Source organism: Colobus angolensis, unplaced genomic scaffold (genome assembly GCF_000951035.1).
Source record: "Colobus angolensis palliatus isolate OR3802 unplaced genomic scaffold, Cang.pa_1.0 Scaffold87, whole genome shotgun sequence".
In the NCBI taxonomy this organism is placed as follows: Eukaryota; Metazoa; Chordata; class Mammalia; order Primates; family Cercopithecidae; genus Colobus; species Colobus angolensis.
In genome coordinates, this window is record NW_012122598.1 from 4,328,796 (window position 1) to 4,346,392 (window position 17,597).

Consider the following 17,597-nt stretch of genomic DNA (forward strand, 5'->3'; position numbering starts at 1 on the left):
CACTGCAACCTCTGCCTCCCAGGCTCAAGTGATTCTCCTGCCTCAGCCTCCTGAGTAGCTGGGATTACAGGCATGGGCCACCATGGCCTGCTAATTTTTGTATTTTTAGTCAAGGAGGGGTTTCGCCATGTTGGCCAGGCTGGTCTTGAACTTCTGACCTCAGGTGATCCACGCGCCTCAGCCTTCCACAGTGCTGGGATTACAGGCGTCAGCCACTGGGCCCAGCCGGGAATTGTGTTTTAAAAGCAGCTTCGGTGATTCTTATTCAGCCTGACAAACATATGGGATCCATAGGTCATCTTTCTCCCTCTTAGTACATGCCATTTCATGTTTTTGTTTTTTAAATGAAAGACTTTTCTCTGCTCCAGTGCCAAAGGATAATAGGGCTCAGGACTGAAACCATTGGAAATTTGATTTCTAATTCACACCGTAGTAAAATACAAAAGCATTCTGCATGTTTGTTCTTATCCTGATTTGAAGCACCCATCCTGAGGCAGACTGTGTCACAAGAATAGTCAGAGTGCTAATTTTGCTGAGAACATTTGGTACCATCTTAGTCCTTAACTATTTCAGCTCCTACCTGTTATTTTGCATATCAGAAACCATTCATGTATGTATCTGTAAGCCATTTCTTTTCTGAAATAAAAATCAACATAGCAGTACAGAAAAAAGGCCTAAATTGATGTGCTGCTAATTATAGGTACTTAAATGCTGATTTCAATAAATACGTGAAAATCAGTCTAACCCTCTTCCATCTTTTTTTCCTTAGTGCCGTCTGGGATTGACAGCTCAGCCTGAACTCTATCTTCTGAACGCCATGGATGCTGACTCACTTGTGTCTAGATGACTGACAGCCTGAGAGACTCTATGAGAACACGTTTTTCTAAGCTCTTTTTGTGCCAGGTGTCCTGTTAACATCTCTGTTAGTTCAGAGGTGAGTTTTGTTCAAACGTTTTGAACAAAAGGCAAAGATTTCCTCATGGGAAGGGTGTTCAAAACTGACAGCTATAAATGTAGGTCAGAGACCACCCACCTCACAACAGTCTTACACTCCCAGAGTTAAACAATTGGCCTCTGAGGGCCACACACCCCTATGGGCTTGTGTCTTGGACTCTGGGATTTAAAAGATATATATGTATATATATTTATGTAAACCTGAGCATCTCAGTTTGGGTAGAGTTTTAGGGTTATATGACACTGATAGAGCTTTTGTATTTTTTTTTTTTTAAATATTGTTTCGATAAATCAGATATTTGTTTTGTCTGGATCACAAGTGAGAAAGGAAAGAGAATAATGCTCTTCTTCACAATGAACCGGTCAAATTGACTATCTTGTAAAGTGATATTTTACTATGTCAGTTAAATTTCACTTTGATTTTAATCAACCAGATTATATCCTTTGTATCTACTGATATTAACACATCATATTAACACATCATTTCTTAAAAAACATTTCTTCTATTTGGCAATCATAATTAACCCTGGTTATCAGCCTGTTTTGTAATTATTGTCTTTGTTGTCACTTTTCTTGAATTGTTTTCTAGTCATTAAACAGATATGAAGGCATTTGCCAAAGAGCTTTAATACTCAGTAACAAGATCCAGAAACCACACTTTAACCAGTGATCAGTTTTCCCTGCTGCATTGTAACTCAGCTCATTCTGGCATTCAGGTTTTAGGCAGAAAAAGAAGAAACTTCTAACATTTAACTTGTAAGTCCTGACATAAGATAGTGAAGATATTTATCTTCCTTCTAATATTTGTATAGTCTGCCAATGTATTTTCTTCCCACTATTCCCATTAACATAGCAAACACCATTTCTAGGTCCAAAGTCTATTTCTAGGAGTGGCTAATATTTGTATTGTTGAATCTCCTAGGGAATGCTAAACATTTCACTTTAAAATACCTATTTATACCAAGTGGCATGAGATTAGTACTAGAGTGAGATTTGGAAGATTAGTCCACATATCACAAACTGCTTGCCTACATGTAGAGAATTTTTTTTTTCACCCACTTTCCTAACCAGGAAGTTGTTTCCTTAATTCTTTTTGGGTTTTTTTGTTTGTTTGTTTTGTTGTTGTTGTTTGTTGTTGTTTTTTTGAGACAGAGCCTTGCCCTGTCGCCCAGGTGGGAATGCAATGACGTGATCTCAGTTCACTGTAACCTCTACTTCCCGGCTTTAAGTGATTCTCCTCCTTCAGCCTCCTGAATAGCCGGGATTACAGGCATCACATTTTTAGTAGAGATGGGGTTTCACCTTGTTGCCCAGGCTGGTCTCAAACTCCTGATCTCAAGTGATCTGCCTGCCTCAGCCTCCCAAAGTGCTGGGATTACAGGTGTGAGCCACTGCACCCAGCCTTTTTTGTTGTTAAGACAGGGGGTCTTGTTCTGTTGCCCAGGCTGGAGTGCAGTGGTGTCATCTCAGCTCACTGCAACTTCTGCCTCCTGGGCTTGAGCCATCCTCCCACTTCAGCATCCCAAGTAGCTGGGACTTCAGGCACCCACCACCACACCCAGCTAATTTTTGTATGTTTTGTAGAGATGGGATTTCACCATGTTGCCCAGGCTGGTCCTGAACTTGAGAGCTCAAGCGCTCTGCTGGCCTTGGCCTCCCAAAGTGCTGAGATTATAGGCGTGAGCCACCACATCCAGCCCACTCCTCATTTTTTTCTAGCCCCAGAGGTGTTGAGTCAGCAAATCCTGCAGCCTTTGTGTGACTTTGAGCATCACTTTCCCCTTTCAGCATTAAATATATGACCTCTCTGCCATATTTTAGAACTTATTACATTTCAATAAAACTTTTTAAACAATCCAGACATTGCCTATCTTCGTTTATAATTGTTTGGCCCTTAAAGAGGCAGGGGTATCTCTAAAATGACACTTTAAAATTTCCTCATTTCTACTTCAGGGCCTCCTGAAACTTCAGATAATAAGAGCAGCCAACCCTGCAACTCAGGTTATAGTCCTTCTGATCTTAAAATTGAGACTGAATTAACATCAATTATATGCTTTTACTTGAAAAAGAGACTCTTAAAATAAGTTTTAGTGTTTTGGTTTCTTTATACAGGACAACAACTCTAGATTAACCAGTTTGTTGGATTTCCCCCACCTCCCTGGGCGGTTTTATTTCTCAGTCATTTCATTACCAGAGAGTGTTGGGGAAAGTAAGGTAAAAAATAAAAACATCCTGTTGTGAAACTCATAGAAAGGTGAGGTGGTTCGTTAAGTACTTATGGAATTTCTATAGCTCTTTTCCAGTCCTTAACTGTATGTTACTAGGAACAGAGAATACAGGTTGACAAGTGTACCCTTCAGGTCACACAACTCCTGTAATCAGAAAATTTCATAACAAACTGAATCATGTCAAAGCCAGTAGAGGAGGTTGATAACTAAGAGTGAGTCTTGGGTAAGCTTTTTTCTAAGTTAAGAATATTTACTCACTCTCCAATTTGTGGTATATAAATCTGGATTACTATAAGTGTACTTATGCAGATATTAATATATTCAATCTTAAGAATAACCTGAGTGCATTCACTTAATTCCTGCCATTCAACACTATGGAGTCAGTCTGTAAAAGGATGCTCTGACAATGTTTACACAGAATGTCAGAAAAAGTGCAATTAAGTAATTGTTACTGAGCAGTCACTGCTACATAAATGTGTGCCAGCCTAATATAAAAGGCAGGTAGAGTGTATCCAGGCATATAAAGTAGTTTCATTAGTAAGAGAGGCAGGAGTTTTAGTAGCTGATATAAACAGCCTTCTCAATTTCAGACATTACAACATGAGGCTACTAAAACTCTGCCCAGGAAGTCTTTTGCAAATTCAAGTATTGTTATGTTATCTGTTTATAGGGTCTTTATTCAGTGACCCTCCCACTTTACCCAAGCTGAAGTGGGTAAATTCACATCCTGCATACTTCCTAACTTTTCTCCAAATGTGATTTTATTTTAATGTAAACACAATTTGTAGGTTCTCATGCATAGCTACTCTTAACAAGTGAATACTTTGCATTGCTTTTTTTCAAGCAACAAATATATTACTTTAGCTCTCTCAGAGTAAGATTACAAAATTGTGGAACCTATTGGGTTTTGTAAGAAAAGCTAGTTTCTAATTAAACTCTTAATTTATTTTTAGTGCTAAGTACATATTGAGAAGGTAGAATATTTCTAGTAGCCTGGTCAGAAAATACTTTTCATTGCACAACCAACATGAAAGGATGAGTTATTTCTATGCCAGCTGTCCTCAGTTTTCCTGAACTTAATGGAACATATTAGATCCAGCTGTTGGAATATTTACTTTAATGGAATAAAGCAGTTGGATTCTTTCCTTGCCTATTTTCCAAAGAGGACAGTGTTGACCAAAATATATGTACTTGTTGGTAGCACTAGAAGAGCTTCATGATGGATACAGTTGACAACTTTTAAAATAATTATCTGTGCCGATGGAGAAAAATGTATATCATACACAGAACAGTAGGTTAATATCCAGAGCGCAGACATATTTTCATATATTCTTACATCTTTCTTGTCCCCAAATACTGGACTTCACCTTCTTGTCAGCGTAAACCTCCATTACAGGAAACGCTGAGGAAAAGGAAGTACCCATCAGAAATCATCTTACCTTGCATATATTCTTGATTTTATTTCAGTGACTTTTTTTTTCTCTCCTAGGCGTGGAGTCTTTGAGATTAAGCTTAAGTCAAGGCAGTTATGTCTTCAGCAAAGCCTAGTTAATTTTTTAGACCCTGAGGGCAGTTAGAGAGGAGTTCAAGGCCACAGGTATACTTAACCTTTAACATCTGCTTTGGTTTCTTGTGTTTTCTGCAGTGTCATACCACATTAGCAATAGCACTTCTGGACTAAATCCTTTTTGCCATCTCAGGAAAAAGAAATTTGTTTGCAGTTTACCTTTGTATTCTTAGAAATACTTTAAAGTCTAAAAATGAATAAAAAATATTTAAATGTTAAACATGTGTTTGCGGTAAAATGGTCAAGTTTCTGTATAAGAATGAGATGTAGGGCCGGGCGCGGTGGCTCAAGCCTGTAATCCCAGCACTTTGGGAGGCCGAGACGGGCGGATCACGAGGTCAGGAGATCAAGACCATCCTGGCTAACACAGTGAAACCCCGTCTCTACTAAAATATACAAAAAAACTAGCCGGGCGAGGTGGCGGGCGTCTGTAGTCCCAGCTACTTGGGAGGCTGAGGCAGGAGAATGGCGTGAACCCGGGAGGCGGAGCTTGCAGTGAGCTGAGATCCGGCCACTGCACTCCAGCCTGGGCGACAGAGCAAGACTCCATCTCAAAAAAAAAAAAAAAAAAAAAAGAATGAGATGTAAAGTGGTGAACCAACTTTATATAACAACATGACTGTTCTCCTCTGATGTAATTATTACCCATTCTAAAGAGGAGTTTATGAAACTGAAATTACTTTGCCCTATTTGGGGAGAATTAAGTCATGAATAGGGTGTCACATTTAACATGGATATAGAAAAGTCTGTGGCTGGGCGCGGTGGCTCACATCTGTAATCCCAGCACTTTGGGGGGCCAAGGCGGGAGAATCACCTGAGGTCAGGAGTTTGAGACCAGCCTGGCCAACATGGTGAAACCCCATCTCTACTAAAAATACAAAAATTAGCCAGGTGTGGTGGCGGGCGCCTGTAATCCCAGCTACTCGGGAGCCTGAGTCAGGAGGATCACTTGAACCTGAGAGGTGGAGGTTGCAGTTAGTTGAGATTACACCACTGCACTCCAGCCTGGGCAACAGAGTAAGACTCCATCTCAAAAAAAAAAGAAAAGAGAAGTCTTCTGTAACCATTGTATAACTATTAATTTTTAGATTGGTTTGGCAGATTATCATTAGTTTGACAGATTAGTGGCAGATTATGTTCTGCCACTAACTACAAAATTAAAAAAAATTAAGTCAGAAAATCATGCCCTAGGTTCTGAAAGACATCAACACAGGATATTTGAGTTGACTGTTTATGATTGTTGATCTGGAAATCAACTTCTTAAAACATTGAGACTTGAAATACAAAGGCTATGAGCATTCTGTAACACTTCTCTAGTAAAATTGGCTACATATTGAAAATTTACTCTTCATAATAAATAGTTTTCAGAAGCTTCTTGTCTTTCTTGCTTCCAGTGTGTAGCTTCATTTTTTGGACTCACTGAAGAATCGAGGTCTAATGTGATCCTTATACATAGAATAGAGAACACCTAGAAAAAGAAGGATGTGTATCAGTTGAGTATCCATGGGAAACAAACACTGAATTCCTTCCACTTGTTGTATTTTTATGAAACTAGCCCACAATTTAAACAGAAACAAACAAAGGCCCTCCTTCCTATGAGTTTTTGGTTTGGATCATACAAGTAACTCTAGAGAAAAACAAAAAACAAAACTCTAGGAGCCCTTTAAAATCAATATCAACTTAAATTTATGATGTTATTGTGCCACCAAAATATTGGTGAAATGTTAGGAAAGTGGGAAAATATTTCCAGATGTTAAGATTAAAATAGTAGTCATCTCAATTAGCAAACATTTATTCAGTCTCTACTAGTACTCAGTATCCCGAGGAAAACAAATGGTGAATGGATCGACTTCCTGCTTCTAGGGATTTATGATCTAGTGGGTGAATTGGCTGTGAGTTTAGACAGATGGTATGTATGGCTTCCACAGAGTCCTGGGGCATGCAGAAAGGGGGAAGTAGCCAGGAGGAATAGGGTAAGAAAGAGAGGAGCTGCTTTAGTGAGTTCCAAGGATGTCAGCAAATGTGCACACCCAAAAGCAAGTTAGGGAGTTACAGATTTAAACTACCACTCACATACCATCACCACCAGCCTATACCCATCTCAGTTATGAAGGCATCAGATCTTGAAATTAGATCCCTCTTCTGAGTGTGAAACCCATATATTCATTATTGTACGTAAGACATTTTGTTTTTTTTTTTGTTTTGAGATGGAGTCTTGCTCTTGTCACCCAGGCTGGAGTGGTACAATGGCATGATCTTAGCTCACTGCAACCTCTGCTTCCCAGGTTCAAGCGATTCTCCTGCCTCAGCCTCCCGAGTAGCTGGGATTACAGGCACCCACCACCATGCCCAGCTAATTTTTGTATTTTTGGTAGAGACAGGGTTTTGCCATGTTGGCCAGGCCAGTCTTGAACTCCTGACCTCAGGTGGTCTGCCTGCCTTGGCCTCCCAAAGTGCTGGCATTACAGGTGTGAGCCACTGTGCCTGGCCTTACGTATGAGATTTCTACGTTGCACAGGTAGGTGGTCTCCAAACTTTCCAAATTTACCTAAGTAAATATGTTGAACATGCCTCTCAAAATATGTATTTATTTACTTATTTTATGTTTTTGAGATGGAGTCTCTCTGTCTCGCCCAGGCTGGAGTGCAGTGGGGCGATCTCGGCTCACTGCAGCCTCTGCCACCCAGATTCAAGCAATTCTCCTGTCTCCCTAGTAGCTGGGATTATAGGCATGCGCCACCACACCCAGCTAATTTTGCATTTTTAGTAGAGATGGGGTTTCACCATGTTGGCCAGGCTGGTCTCGAACTCCTGACCTCAGGTGATCCATCCACCTTGGCCTCCCAAATTGCTAGGATTATAGGCGTGAGCCACCATGCCCAGCCAAACTGTGCCTTTATTTATAAATAATATAAACGCAGGTGGGTGGTGGGGGCTCATGCCTGTAATCCCACCACTTTGGAAGGCCAGGGGAGGAGGATCACTTGAGGCCAGGAGTTAGAGACCAGCCTCATCAAAATAGTGAGACCCATCTCTACAAAAAAATTAAAAAATTAGGGCGGGGTGTGGTGGCTCATTCATGCCTGTAATCCCAGCACTTTGGGAGGCCAAGGCGGGTGGATCACTTGAGGTCAGGAGTTTTGTAAAAATACAAAAATTAGCCAGGTGTAGTGGTGGATGCCTGTAATCCCAGCTACTCAGGAGGCTGAGTGAGGAGAATCGCTTGAACCCGGGAGGTGGATGTTGCAGTGAGCTGAGATTGCGTCATTGCACTCCAGCCTGGGCGGACAGAGTGAGACTCCATCTCAAAACAAACAAAAAAATTAGCTGGGCATGGTGGTGCATGCCTGTAGTCCCAGCTACTAGGGAAGCTGAGGTGGGAGTATCAGTTGAGCCCACGAGTTTGAGGTTGCAGTGAACCGTGATCACGCCACTGCAGTCCAGCCCGGATGACAGAGCAAGACCTTATCTCCCCCCGCATAAAAAGAGAATTGGTGGAACTGGAGTGGAGATTACGGTAAACTGGGAGGCAGTGAGTCTGACTCAAGTTCTCTTCTGTCTTTTTGGGTTCTAGCTCATCCTTGCAGATTCCAGTTTATCTTTCCTTCCCAACTGTTGCCTTACTGACTTCAGTCCCCAGTATTAGAAACATAAGCAACAGCTTCACATAAACTGTTTAGCCAACTCCAAAAATGTTTTAAGGTCATATCTCTCTAATAAATCCCTTCTTCTCCTCCTCCTCCCGTTCTTCCTCCTCCTCCTCCTTCTTCTTTTATGATTACTATTATTATTTGAGACAATGCCTCGCTCTGTGGCCAAGGCTGGAGTGCAGTGGTGCAAGCAAGGTTCACTGCAGCCTTGACCTCCTGGGCTCAAGCCATCCTCTCATCTCAGCCTTCCTAGTAGCTGGGACCACAGGTGCATGCGACTTGCCTGGCTAACTTTTTAATTTTTTGTAGAGACAGGGTATTTGCCATGTTGCCCAGACTGGTCTCAAACTCCTGGGCTCAAGTGATTCTCCTGCCTCGGACTCCCAGAATGCTGAGATTACAGGTGTGAGCCATCATGCCCAGCCTAAATTGCTTTTTATATATCACTACTGGTAGTTTTGCTTGTCTGCATCTTGACTGATATGGTTTGGAATTATAAGTGCTTCCAGAGGAACAGAACCAGAATGATAGCTTCTCTGAAGTGGTTCTGGGTTATCTGGAATTGGTTCTCTGATCTGTTTAGATTTAAAAGCATTAATGACCATGTTTTCAGTTATAAAGAGGATGCTAACAGTCCATGGCATGTAGTAGCAAAATAGTTTCTTAAATTATCACCCATTAGGTCAGGTGTGGTGGCTTATGCCTGTCATCCCAACACTTTGGGAGGCTGAGGTGGGAGGATTGCTTGAGGTCAGGAGTTCGAGACCAGCTTGGGCAATGAAGTGAGACCCTCATTTCTACAAAAAATAAAGGCCAGGCCCGGTAGCTCGTGCCCATAATCCCAGCACTTTGAGAGGCTGAGGCAGGTGGACCATTTGAGCCCAGGAATTTGAGACTTGCCTGGGCAACATAGGGAGACCCCACCTCTACAAAAAATTTAAAAATTAGCCAGACATAATGATGCTTACCTGTAGTCCCAGCTATGTGGGACTGAGGCAGGCAGGAGGATCTCTTGAGCCCAGAAGTTTAAGGCTGCAGTGAGCCGTGATCGCACCACTGCACTTCACCCTGGGTGACAAAGCAAGACCCTATTTCTCTTTTTTTTTGGAGACTGAGTCTCTCTCTGTCACCCAAGCTGAAGTGCATGGTGCGATCTTGGCTTACTGCAACCTCTGCCTCCTGGGTTCAAGTGATTCTGCCTCAGCCTCCCAAGTAGCTGGGATTACAGGCACGTGCCACCATGCCTGGCTAATTTTTGGATTTTAAGCAGAGATGGGGTTTCACCATGTTGGCCAGGCTGGTCTCAAACTCCTGACCTCAAGTGATCTACCCACCTCGGCCTCCCGAATTCTGTGAGTGGCTCATCACAATATCAGTTCAATCCCCAACCTCACAGAGTCACTTCTGTTAAAGTTAAACCATTGCTTTAGAAGTAGTGGGACACTGAAAATTGGGAAGATGTGGCAGATGTCAATGAAATGGGTCTTTGAACACTTACATTTTAGTGAGACTCCTTTGCCAATAGAAGCAGTCCTTCTATCCTGTCTGAGAATGACTGAAAGTTGGACCAAAAGGTAATCTCCACTAAATGAAATTGAAATGCCAGAACTTCCTTGGTAGAGTAATGGTTCTCAACCAGGGGCAGTTTTGTTCCCCTGGGAAATCTGGTAGTGTCTGGAGATATTTTTGGTTGTCACAACTGAGGGTGTGGAGGTGAGAGGAAATTCTACTGGCCTCTCATGGGTGGAGACTAGGGATGCTGCTAAGCATCTTGCAATGCATGGGACGATCCTCCACAACAAGAATAATCCAGCCCAAAATGTCAGTAGTGCTGAGGTACAGAAACTGCCACAGAGGTAGGTATCCAAAGTATGAGGGAGGTTGGTATGTTAGGGTGAATTTATCCTGCTTCCCCACACCCTAAACTAATGTTGTGAGAAAGACATTTGTCAGGGTAGCACTGGCAAGAGTCCTGTGGTGACTGTTCTCTCTATGCCAGAAATGACAGTGCGAACTGCTGGGCTCCCTAAATTCAATGGGGATTATGGGATCCTGAGGCTATGGGGGTCAAGTGGTAGCATTTGATTGACAAAGACAAGGAAAGCATGATTGTTGTGATGGGCAGCAAAGCCTAAGTATCATCAGAATAGTGTAAGTAAGCCACAGAGATCTTTGGCATTGGCTAACTGATTATAGTATCCCTAGAAATGAAAGTTGTGGGCAGAAGCAGAAAAGCTCTAGGTTTGGTGAATAAAAGTCTAACTCAAATCACCACAATAAAGAGCCAAGGAATTGACTCATTTCCTGGAATTGAGTCATTTTCACAGGCCCAGAAATCCCTTGGATGAAGAGGGAGCCAGATCCCCTTAAGGAAAGACCTAGTTCGACAGACAAAAATATATATACTATAAGTCTTCCTTCTAGCCTTCCCCAAAGGGGACCTGTGCTCATTTATCAGGGCACCTGTTCACCAACAAAGGGAAAATAATCACATTTATGGGGGATTTTTGAATCCTAGTTCTGAATTGACACTAATCTCTACTTTGGTAGAATTAGTGTGGCCTACCAGTCAAAGTAGGGGTTTATGGAGGTCAGGTGGTTAATGGAGTTTTGCTGTGGGTCTTCTTCATAGTCAAGCCTGGTGGGTCCTTGAACCCACTATCTGTTATTCCTCAGTTCTGGAATGTGTAATTGGAATACTCATCAACTGTCAGAATTCTTACACTGGTCCCCTGACCTGCAAAGTAAGGGCTGTTATAGTAGGAAAAGCCAAGTGGAAGGAAAAATAGTAAACCAGTGGCTGGGCATGGTGGCTGACATCTGTAATCCCAGCACTTTGGGAGGCTGAAGTGGGAGGATCACTTGAGCCCATGAGGTGAAGACCAGCCTGGGCAACATAGCAAGACTTCATCTCTACAAAAAAATAAAATAAAAATTAGCCAGGCATGGTGGTGCACACGTGTAGTCCCAGCTACTCAAGAGACTGAGGTGGATGGATTGCTTGAACCCAGGAGTTTGGGGCTGTAGTGAGCCATGATCATGCCATTATACTCCAACTTGGGTAACAGAGCAAGACCCTGTCTCAAAAAACAAAAACAAAAAATACCACAAACGTAAAACAAAAGCATTACTCTATTCCTAGAGGGACTGTAGAGATTAGTGCCATCATCAAGGACTTCAAAGATGCCAGAGTGGCTATGTGCAATGGATCATGCCTGTAATTCCAACACTTTGGGAGGCCAAGGCAGGAGGATTGCTTGAGGTCAGGAGTTTGAGCTTGGGCAACATAGTGAGACTCTGTCTCTACAAAAAGATTTTGAAAAAAGATACCAGAGTGGTGATTCCTAAAACATCCCCATTTAGTTTGCCTATTTGACAGAAGACAGATGGATCTTGGAGAATGATACTATTCCTGTAAACTTAATCAGGTGGTCACTCTGCTTATCCAGATGTGGTTTTGTTGCTGGAGCAAATCAACATAACATCTGCTTTTTGGTATGCAGCTGTTAATCTGGTTGAGTGCTTTTTTCTGTATGTCTTTTACTAAAAATAATCAGAAGCATTTGCTTTCACCTGGCAGGGCCCACCGTCTGCTTTCACGGCCTAATCTCAGGGCTCTGTGTACTCTCCAGCCCTGTGTCATAATCTAGTCTGCAGGGACCTTGATCATCTCTTCATCACACAGGACATCACTTTAGTTCATTATATTAATTTGACCTGAATATCAAGGGGAAATTGGAATGCATCATATCTTTTAGGGCACTCCTTGGTACTCCCATGTCCTGTGATGGAAGACAATGGAAAACTAAATCCAACACAGCAGGATGCCTAATAATCCAGGTTAGGCATGAAGGAATGAAGGTTTGGGTCACCCCACCAGTCAATTAACCATGAGTAGCAAAGGTACATGCTGAAAGCAAAGGGGATATGAAATGTGTAGTGGATGAATACAGATATAATACTAGCTATGATCATCTGACCAGCTGCAGAAACAGACTGTGATATTTAGGAGTGTTTCTTCGTTATTTTGATATGGATGCATTTGTGTATAGATTAGCCAAGTTTTTTTCTGTTCCCCACTTCCATTTACCTATCATTTAACATAAGAAGTGTTAATAGGATTCAACCTTATATCTCAGGATTTAAGTCACAGCATATCAAAGGGGAATGTGATTCAGCTCAAAGAGGAATCAGCATCATCCAGAGATGTGTGAAGGGATTCTGTATCCTCTTTTGGGAGAGAACTAGCATGCTTTTTGATACACAAGGGGTGGCTGATTTTGCCACTGTCTTTATTTGGAAGTTAAGGGTAATTAAAAGAGGTATATATGGATGTCAAGTTGACAAGGGCTGGACAGTGGTAGGCTTGTATTATGTCAACTGAAGTAACCTGTAACTGCATTTTCCAGAATTCCTTTCCTTTTATTACCAGGGTTAGTGCAAGAGACATCCTGCATGAGATTTAGAAGGTGGAAATGATGCAGCAGTCAAATTCTTCTTGTGTCTGAAAGACACTGTTGCAGTACAGTTTTGCTTATGTGCTGGCTCACTTTATTGGCAGGGGTCAGCAATCATGAGCACAGCCACTATGGCTCCTGCTGAATTTTCTCCTGCACCTTCCTGACCCCTTTGCCAGCTCCATGTTTAGCTCCAGAATGAAAGGCATTGGCGTTTTCTATATTTCATCTCCATCAGTGAATGTGGAGGCTTGGAGATGGCTGAAAACCCACAAGGGTTCCAGTCTGTCCTGTGTATTGTTCTAGCTCATCTTTGCAGGTTCTGGATTTTTCTTGCTTCTACTTTCCTTTCTTTTCTGTTTTTTTTTTTTTTTTGAGATGGAGTCTTGCCTTTCACCAAGGCCGGAGTGCAGTAACGTGGTCTTGGTTCACTGCAGCCTCCACTTACCAGGTTCAAGCAATTCTCCTGCTTCAGCCTCCTAAGTAGCTGGGATTACAGGCACGCACCACTACTCCCGGCTTATTTTTGTATTTTAAGTAGAGATGGGGTTTCACCATGTTGGCCAGGCTGGTCTCAAACTCCTGACCTCAAATGATCCCCCTGCCTCGGCCTCCCAAAGTGCTGGGATTACAGGTGTGAGCCACCGTGCCTGACCTACTTTCCTTTCTTTTCTAATTCCTTTCCCTGCTCACTTCAGGCCCAAGCTCCAGATTCATAAGCAAGAGCCTCATAATTATATGAGTTCAAATACCTGTAATAAATCCCTCATTAAACATTACTACTAGTAGTTTTGCTTTTCTCATCAAACACTGATTCACCTACCAAGCTATGTAGGGTTCCACTTACACGCCATGCTTCTGTGCTTTTGTTTTTGTTTTGTTTTTTTTTTTGAGATGGAGTCTCGCTCTGTCATCCAGGCTGGAGTGCAGTGGCCGGATCTCAGCTTACTGCAAGCTCCGCCTTTCGGGTTCACGCCATTCTCCTGCCTCAGCCTCAGGAGTAGCTGGGACTACAGGCGCCCGCCACCTCGCCCGGCTAGTTTTTTTGTATTTTTTAGTAGAGACGGGGTTTCACCGGGTTAGCCAGGATGGTCTCGATCTCCTGACCTCGTGATCCGCCCGTCTCGGCCTCCCAAAGTGCTGGGATTACAGGCGTGAGCCACCGCGCCCGGCCGGGACTGAGTCATATTTCTAAACAGTGTCTGGCACATAGCAGGCATTCAATAAGTGTTTGCTGAATGATGAAAAGGAGGACTGTAACTTTGTAGTAAGGCTTCCTGTATTTGGAACACATTACGGCTCACAGTAATAAGATTATTACCATATAACTTTCCTTGCAAGCCCCATGCCCATCATTCTATCATGTCCAACCTAGGCAGGATGACTCCACTCTGCACAGCATGAAGGGCACCTAAGAATATTGTGACCTGTTCTCATTAATGTAGAACAAACAAATTTAGATTACTTTAGGTCCTAAAATGGACTTCTTGTTAGAACTATCTGATTTAGCTGTGGGTATAACCTGAATTAATGAAGACAATTTTATACCTTTTCTTTGGATTTGACTGGTAGGTCTTGCTTAATTTATGAACTAATAAAAAAAGATTTGCCTATTGCTGAAACTTGGAAGGAAAGAAGAAGGCAGTTGAGATTTGTGGGCTCTAAAAATGTCTTCTTCCTAGTTAAACCAATAACTACATTTGCTGTTCAGATAGGCTGGGAAATACGATCGCTGCTCTTAGCCATGAGATGGGGCTCACAGCCACAATATAGGCTGTGATCTATCTGTAACTGCTGCTCTTGAGTTATAGGATAAGAACTATTCACCACTCCCTTCACTAAAGAGAACAACCCATTGCCCTAGTTGTCTACCATGGGTTTTGTCAGCTGCAATCATAAAAAATTAAGCGCACAACTGGACCACAACCTCAACTAAGGGAAGATGAGTCTTTCCTACCCCTCTCTCATTATATCATTGTAACCCAATATTCATCTTCTACTGTGAATGAATAAAATAAATGTACTCTCAAAGACAGCTGAACATAAGATACAAATTAAGCAGGTTACCTAGAGTCACAGCTCCGACAACAAATCCTTGGGCAGCAACTCTCATGTGAATAAGATGAATTGACACTTTCTGATCTCTTCTGTACTTTAACTTGTAAAGACCATAGGACACCACAGACACAAAGCCTGCTATACCTGTGAATTTTAAAAGTATGGGTTATTTGGAAGGCTGGGGCAGGAGCATCGTGTGAGACCAGGAGTTTGAAAACAGCCTGGGCAACATAGCAAGACCCCATCTCTACAAAAAATAAAAAATTAGCCACACATGGTGACACACATCTGTAGTCCCAGCTACTCAGGAGACTGAGGCAGGAGGATCCCTTGAGCCCAGGAGTTCAAGGCGCCAGTGAGCTATGATCGCACCACTGCACTCCAGCCTGGGTGACAGAGCGAGACCCTGTCTCTAGAAAAAAAAACCGTATGGGTTAAGTACACAGCAGGCAAGAATTTTCAAGTGCTTAGAGAGTTAAATGAAAGAATGTCTGCAGGATAAGAACCTGGAAGATAAGCAGGAAAAACTTCAGCAAAGAACATTTTTCAAAGAACCAAGCTGGATTTGATCTACCAGACTTTAAAATGAGCCCTTAATATTCTTGGGTCCAATATTTGCAGTTTTGACTCTTCCCAGAAAAATTAGAACCATACAGTATAGTAACTTGTCTAGTCATTTGTAATTTCCTGAGGTATGATTTCAAACTGCATGCTACAATGTTATCTGTGGCAAGTCACTTAGCCAGTAAGTGAACTAACCCAGCATCTCAGTGCCCACAGCTTTTGAGTGTTTGGCTTGACTCGTCTCTTCCTGTTACCAAATAAGGAGTAAACCCGGTAGACTGAGAAAACATTTGTTCTTCTATATAAAGTGAAACCATAAACTTTAGTGAGAGACGAAAAGGTATGAATATATGCACAAGAAGCATAACTCTGGCAAGAGCTGTGATTCTAGAAAAGTTCAGAAGCCCATACAAATATTTCTGTATTTCCTACAAATGTCAAGGGGTGAATGTACTGCTGTGACAACTAAGATTCTATGTAACTGGCGCTGAAACAAAGAACTCATCAACTAAATAGGAAAGATTCTAGAAAAAGATTTAAAATACTGAGAACTTAATGCATGACAAAACAAAAATAGCCAGATAACTGATACTGGGCCAGGTATGGTGGCTCATGCCTGTAATCCTAGCACTTTGGGAAGTTGAGGCAGGTGGACCACTTGAGGAGTTCAAGACCAGCCTGGCCAGCACGGTGAAACCTCATCTCTACTAAAAATATAAAAAATTAGCGAGGCGTGATGGTGCATGCCTGTAATCCCAGCTACTTGGGAGGCTGAGGCAGGGGAATCACTTGAACCCAGGAGGTGGAGGTTGCAGTGAGCTGAGATTGCGCCACTGCACTCCAGCCTGAGTGACAGAGCAAGACTTAATTTCAAAACAAAAAACAAAGCAACAATAACAAAAAACCCAGATACAGGAATAATTTAATAAATGCCATAAGTACAACTTATTGGTATAGAGAAGAACTAGCTTGGATTTGTATTTCACACTAGACCCTGAAAAAAATTTTTGGATAAGTAAGAGTTAAATGCAAAACAAAACAAACATACAACAACAAAAACTGGAGAAAATAGAAGAGTGTATTTATAGGATATGGGGCCGGGCGCAGTGGCTCACGCCTGTAATCCCAGCACTTTGGGAGGCCGAGGCAGGCTGATCACCTGAGGTCAGGAGTTGGAGACCAGCCTGACCAACGTGGAGAAACCCTGCCTCTACGAAAAATACAAAATTAGCCAGGCATGGTGGCGTATGCCTGTAATCCCAGCTACTCAGGAGGCTGAGGCAGGAGAATCACTTGAACCTGGGAGGTGGAGGTTGTGGTGAGCCGAGATTGCACCATTGCAGTCTAGCCTGCACGACAAGAGCAAAACTCTGTCTCAAGTAAAGAAAGAAAAAAGAGGATATGGTAGAGGTAATAGAATATGACAAGGACAAAATACACAGTAAGAAAACATTTGCACAGTAAAAGTGTGTGCCTTTTTTTTGTTTGTTTTTCTTTTGAGACAGAGTCTTGCTCTGTCACCCAGGCTGGAGTGCAGTGATGCGATCTCAGCTCACTGCAACTTCTGCCTCCTGGGTTCAAGTGATTCTCGTGCCTCAGCCTCCCTGGTAGCTGGGATTACAGGCGTGCACCACCATACCTGGCCAACTTTTGTATTTGTAGTAGAGATGATGTCTCGCTATGTTGGTCAGGCCGGCCTTGAACTCCTGGCCCCAAGTGATCCGCCCACCACAGCCTCCTGCAGTGCTGGGATTACAGGCATAAGCCACTGTGCCCGGCCTATTTTTTTGGGTTCTCTATTCTTTCCCATTGATCTATACATCTGACCTTCCATCAGTACCACACTGTGTTGATTACTGTAGTGATATAGTAAGCCTTAATATCAGCCAGAGTGATTCTTTTCACTTTGTCTTTTTTAAAAAAAGATTATTTTAGCTTTTCTAGGACTTGTGCCTTTCCATATAAGATTTAGAATAAGTTTGTCTATGTCTACCAAAAACCTTGCTGGGGTTTTGACAGGAACTACATTAAGCCTATAGATAAACTTGGGGAGAATTGACATCTTTTTTTTTTTTTTTGAGAGGGAGTCTCGCTCTGTCGCCCACGCTGGAGTGCAGTG

At 42.4% G+C, this 17,597-nt stretch overlaps 2 protein-coding genes across 3 annotated transcripts in view; one reads left to right on the top strand and one right to left on the bottom strand.

Moving 5' to 3' along the window:
* SLC11A2 (solute carrier family 11 (proton-coupled divalent metal ion transporter), member 2) overlaps window positions 1–1,565 on the top strand; it is a 48,282-nt gene extending 46,717 nt beyond the window's left edge. For both annotated transcript variants that reach the window (XM_011930664.1, XM_011930665.1), the window contains one exon: window positions 770–1,565. In XM_011930664.1, the coding sequence (XP_011786054.1) occupies window positions 770–847 (78 nt within the window). In that variant the 3' untranslated portion in view covers window positions 848–1,565. The remainder of the gene's footprint in view (window positions 1–769) is intronic.
* A 4,587-nt stretch (window positions 1,566–6,152) lies between these two features.
* Window positions 6,153–17,597, bottom strand: part of HIGD1C (HIG1 hypoxia inducible domain family, member 1C) — a 15,726-nt gene continuing 4,281 nt past the window's right edge. Inside the window, exons 2-3 of the mRNA XM_011930666.1 lie at window positions 14,924–15,058; window positions 6,153–6,217 (exon numbers count right to left, since the gene is read on the bottom strand). Coding sequence (XP_011786056.1) covers window positions 6,153–6,217; window positions 14,924–15,058 — 200 coding nt within the window. The remainder of the gene's footprint in view (window positions 6,218–14,923; window positions 15,059–17,597) is intronic.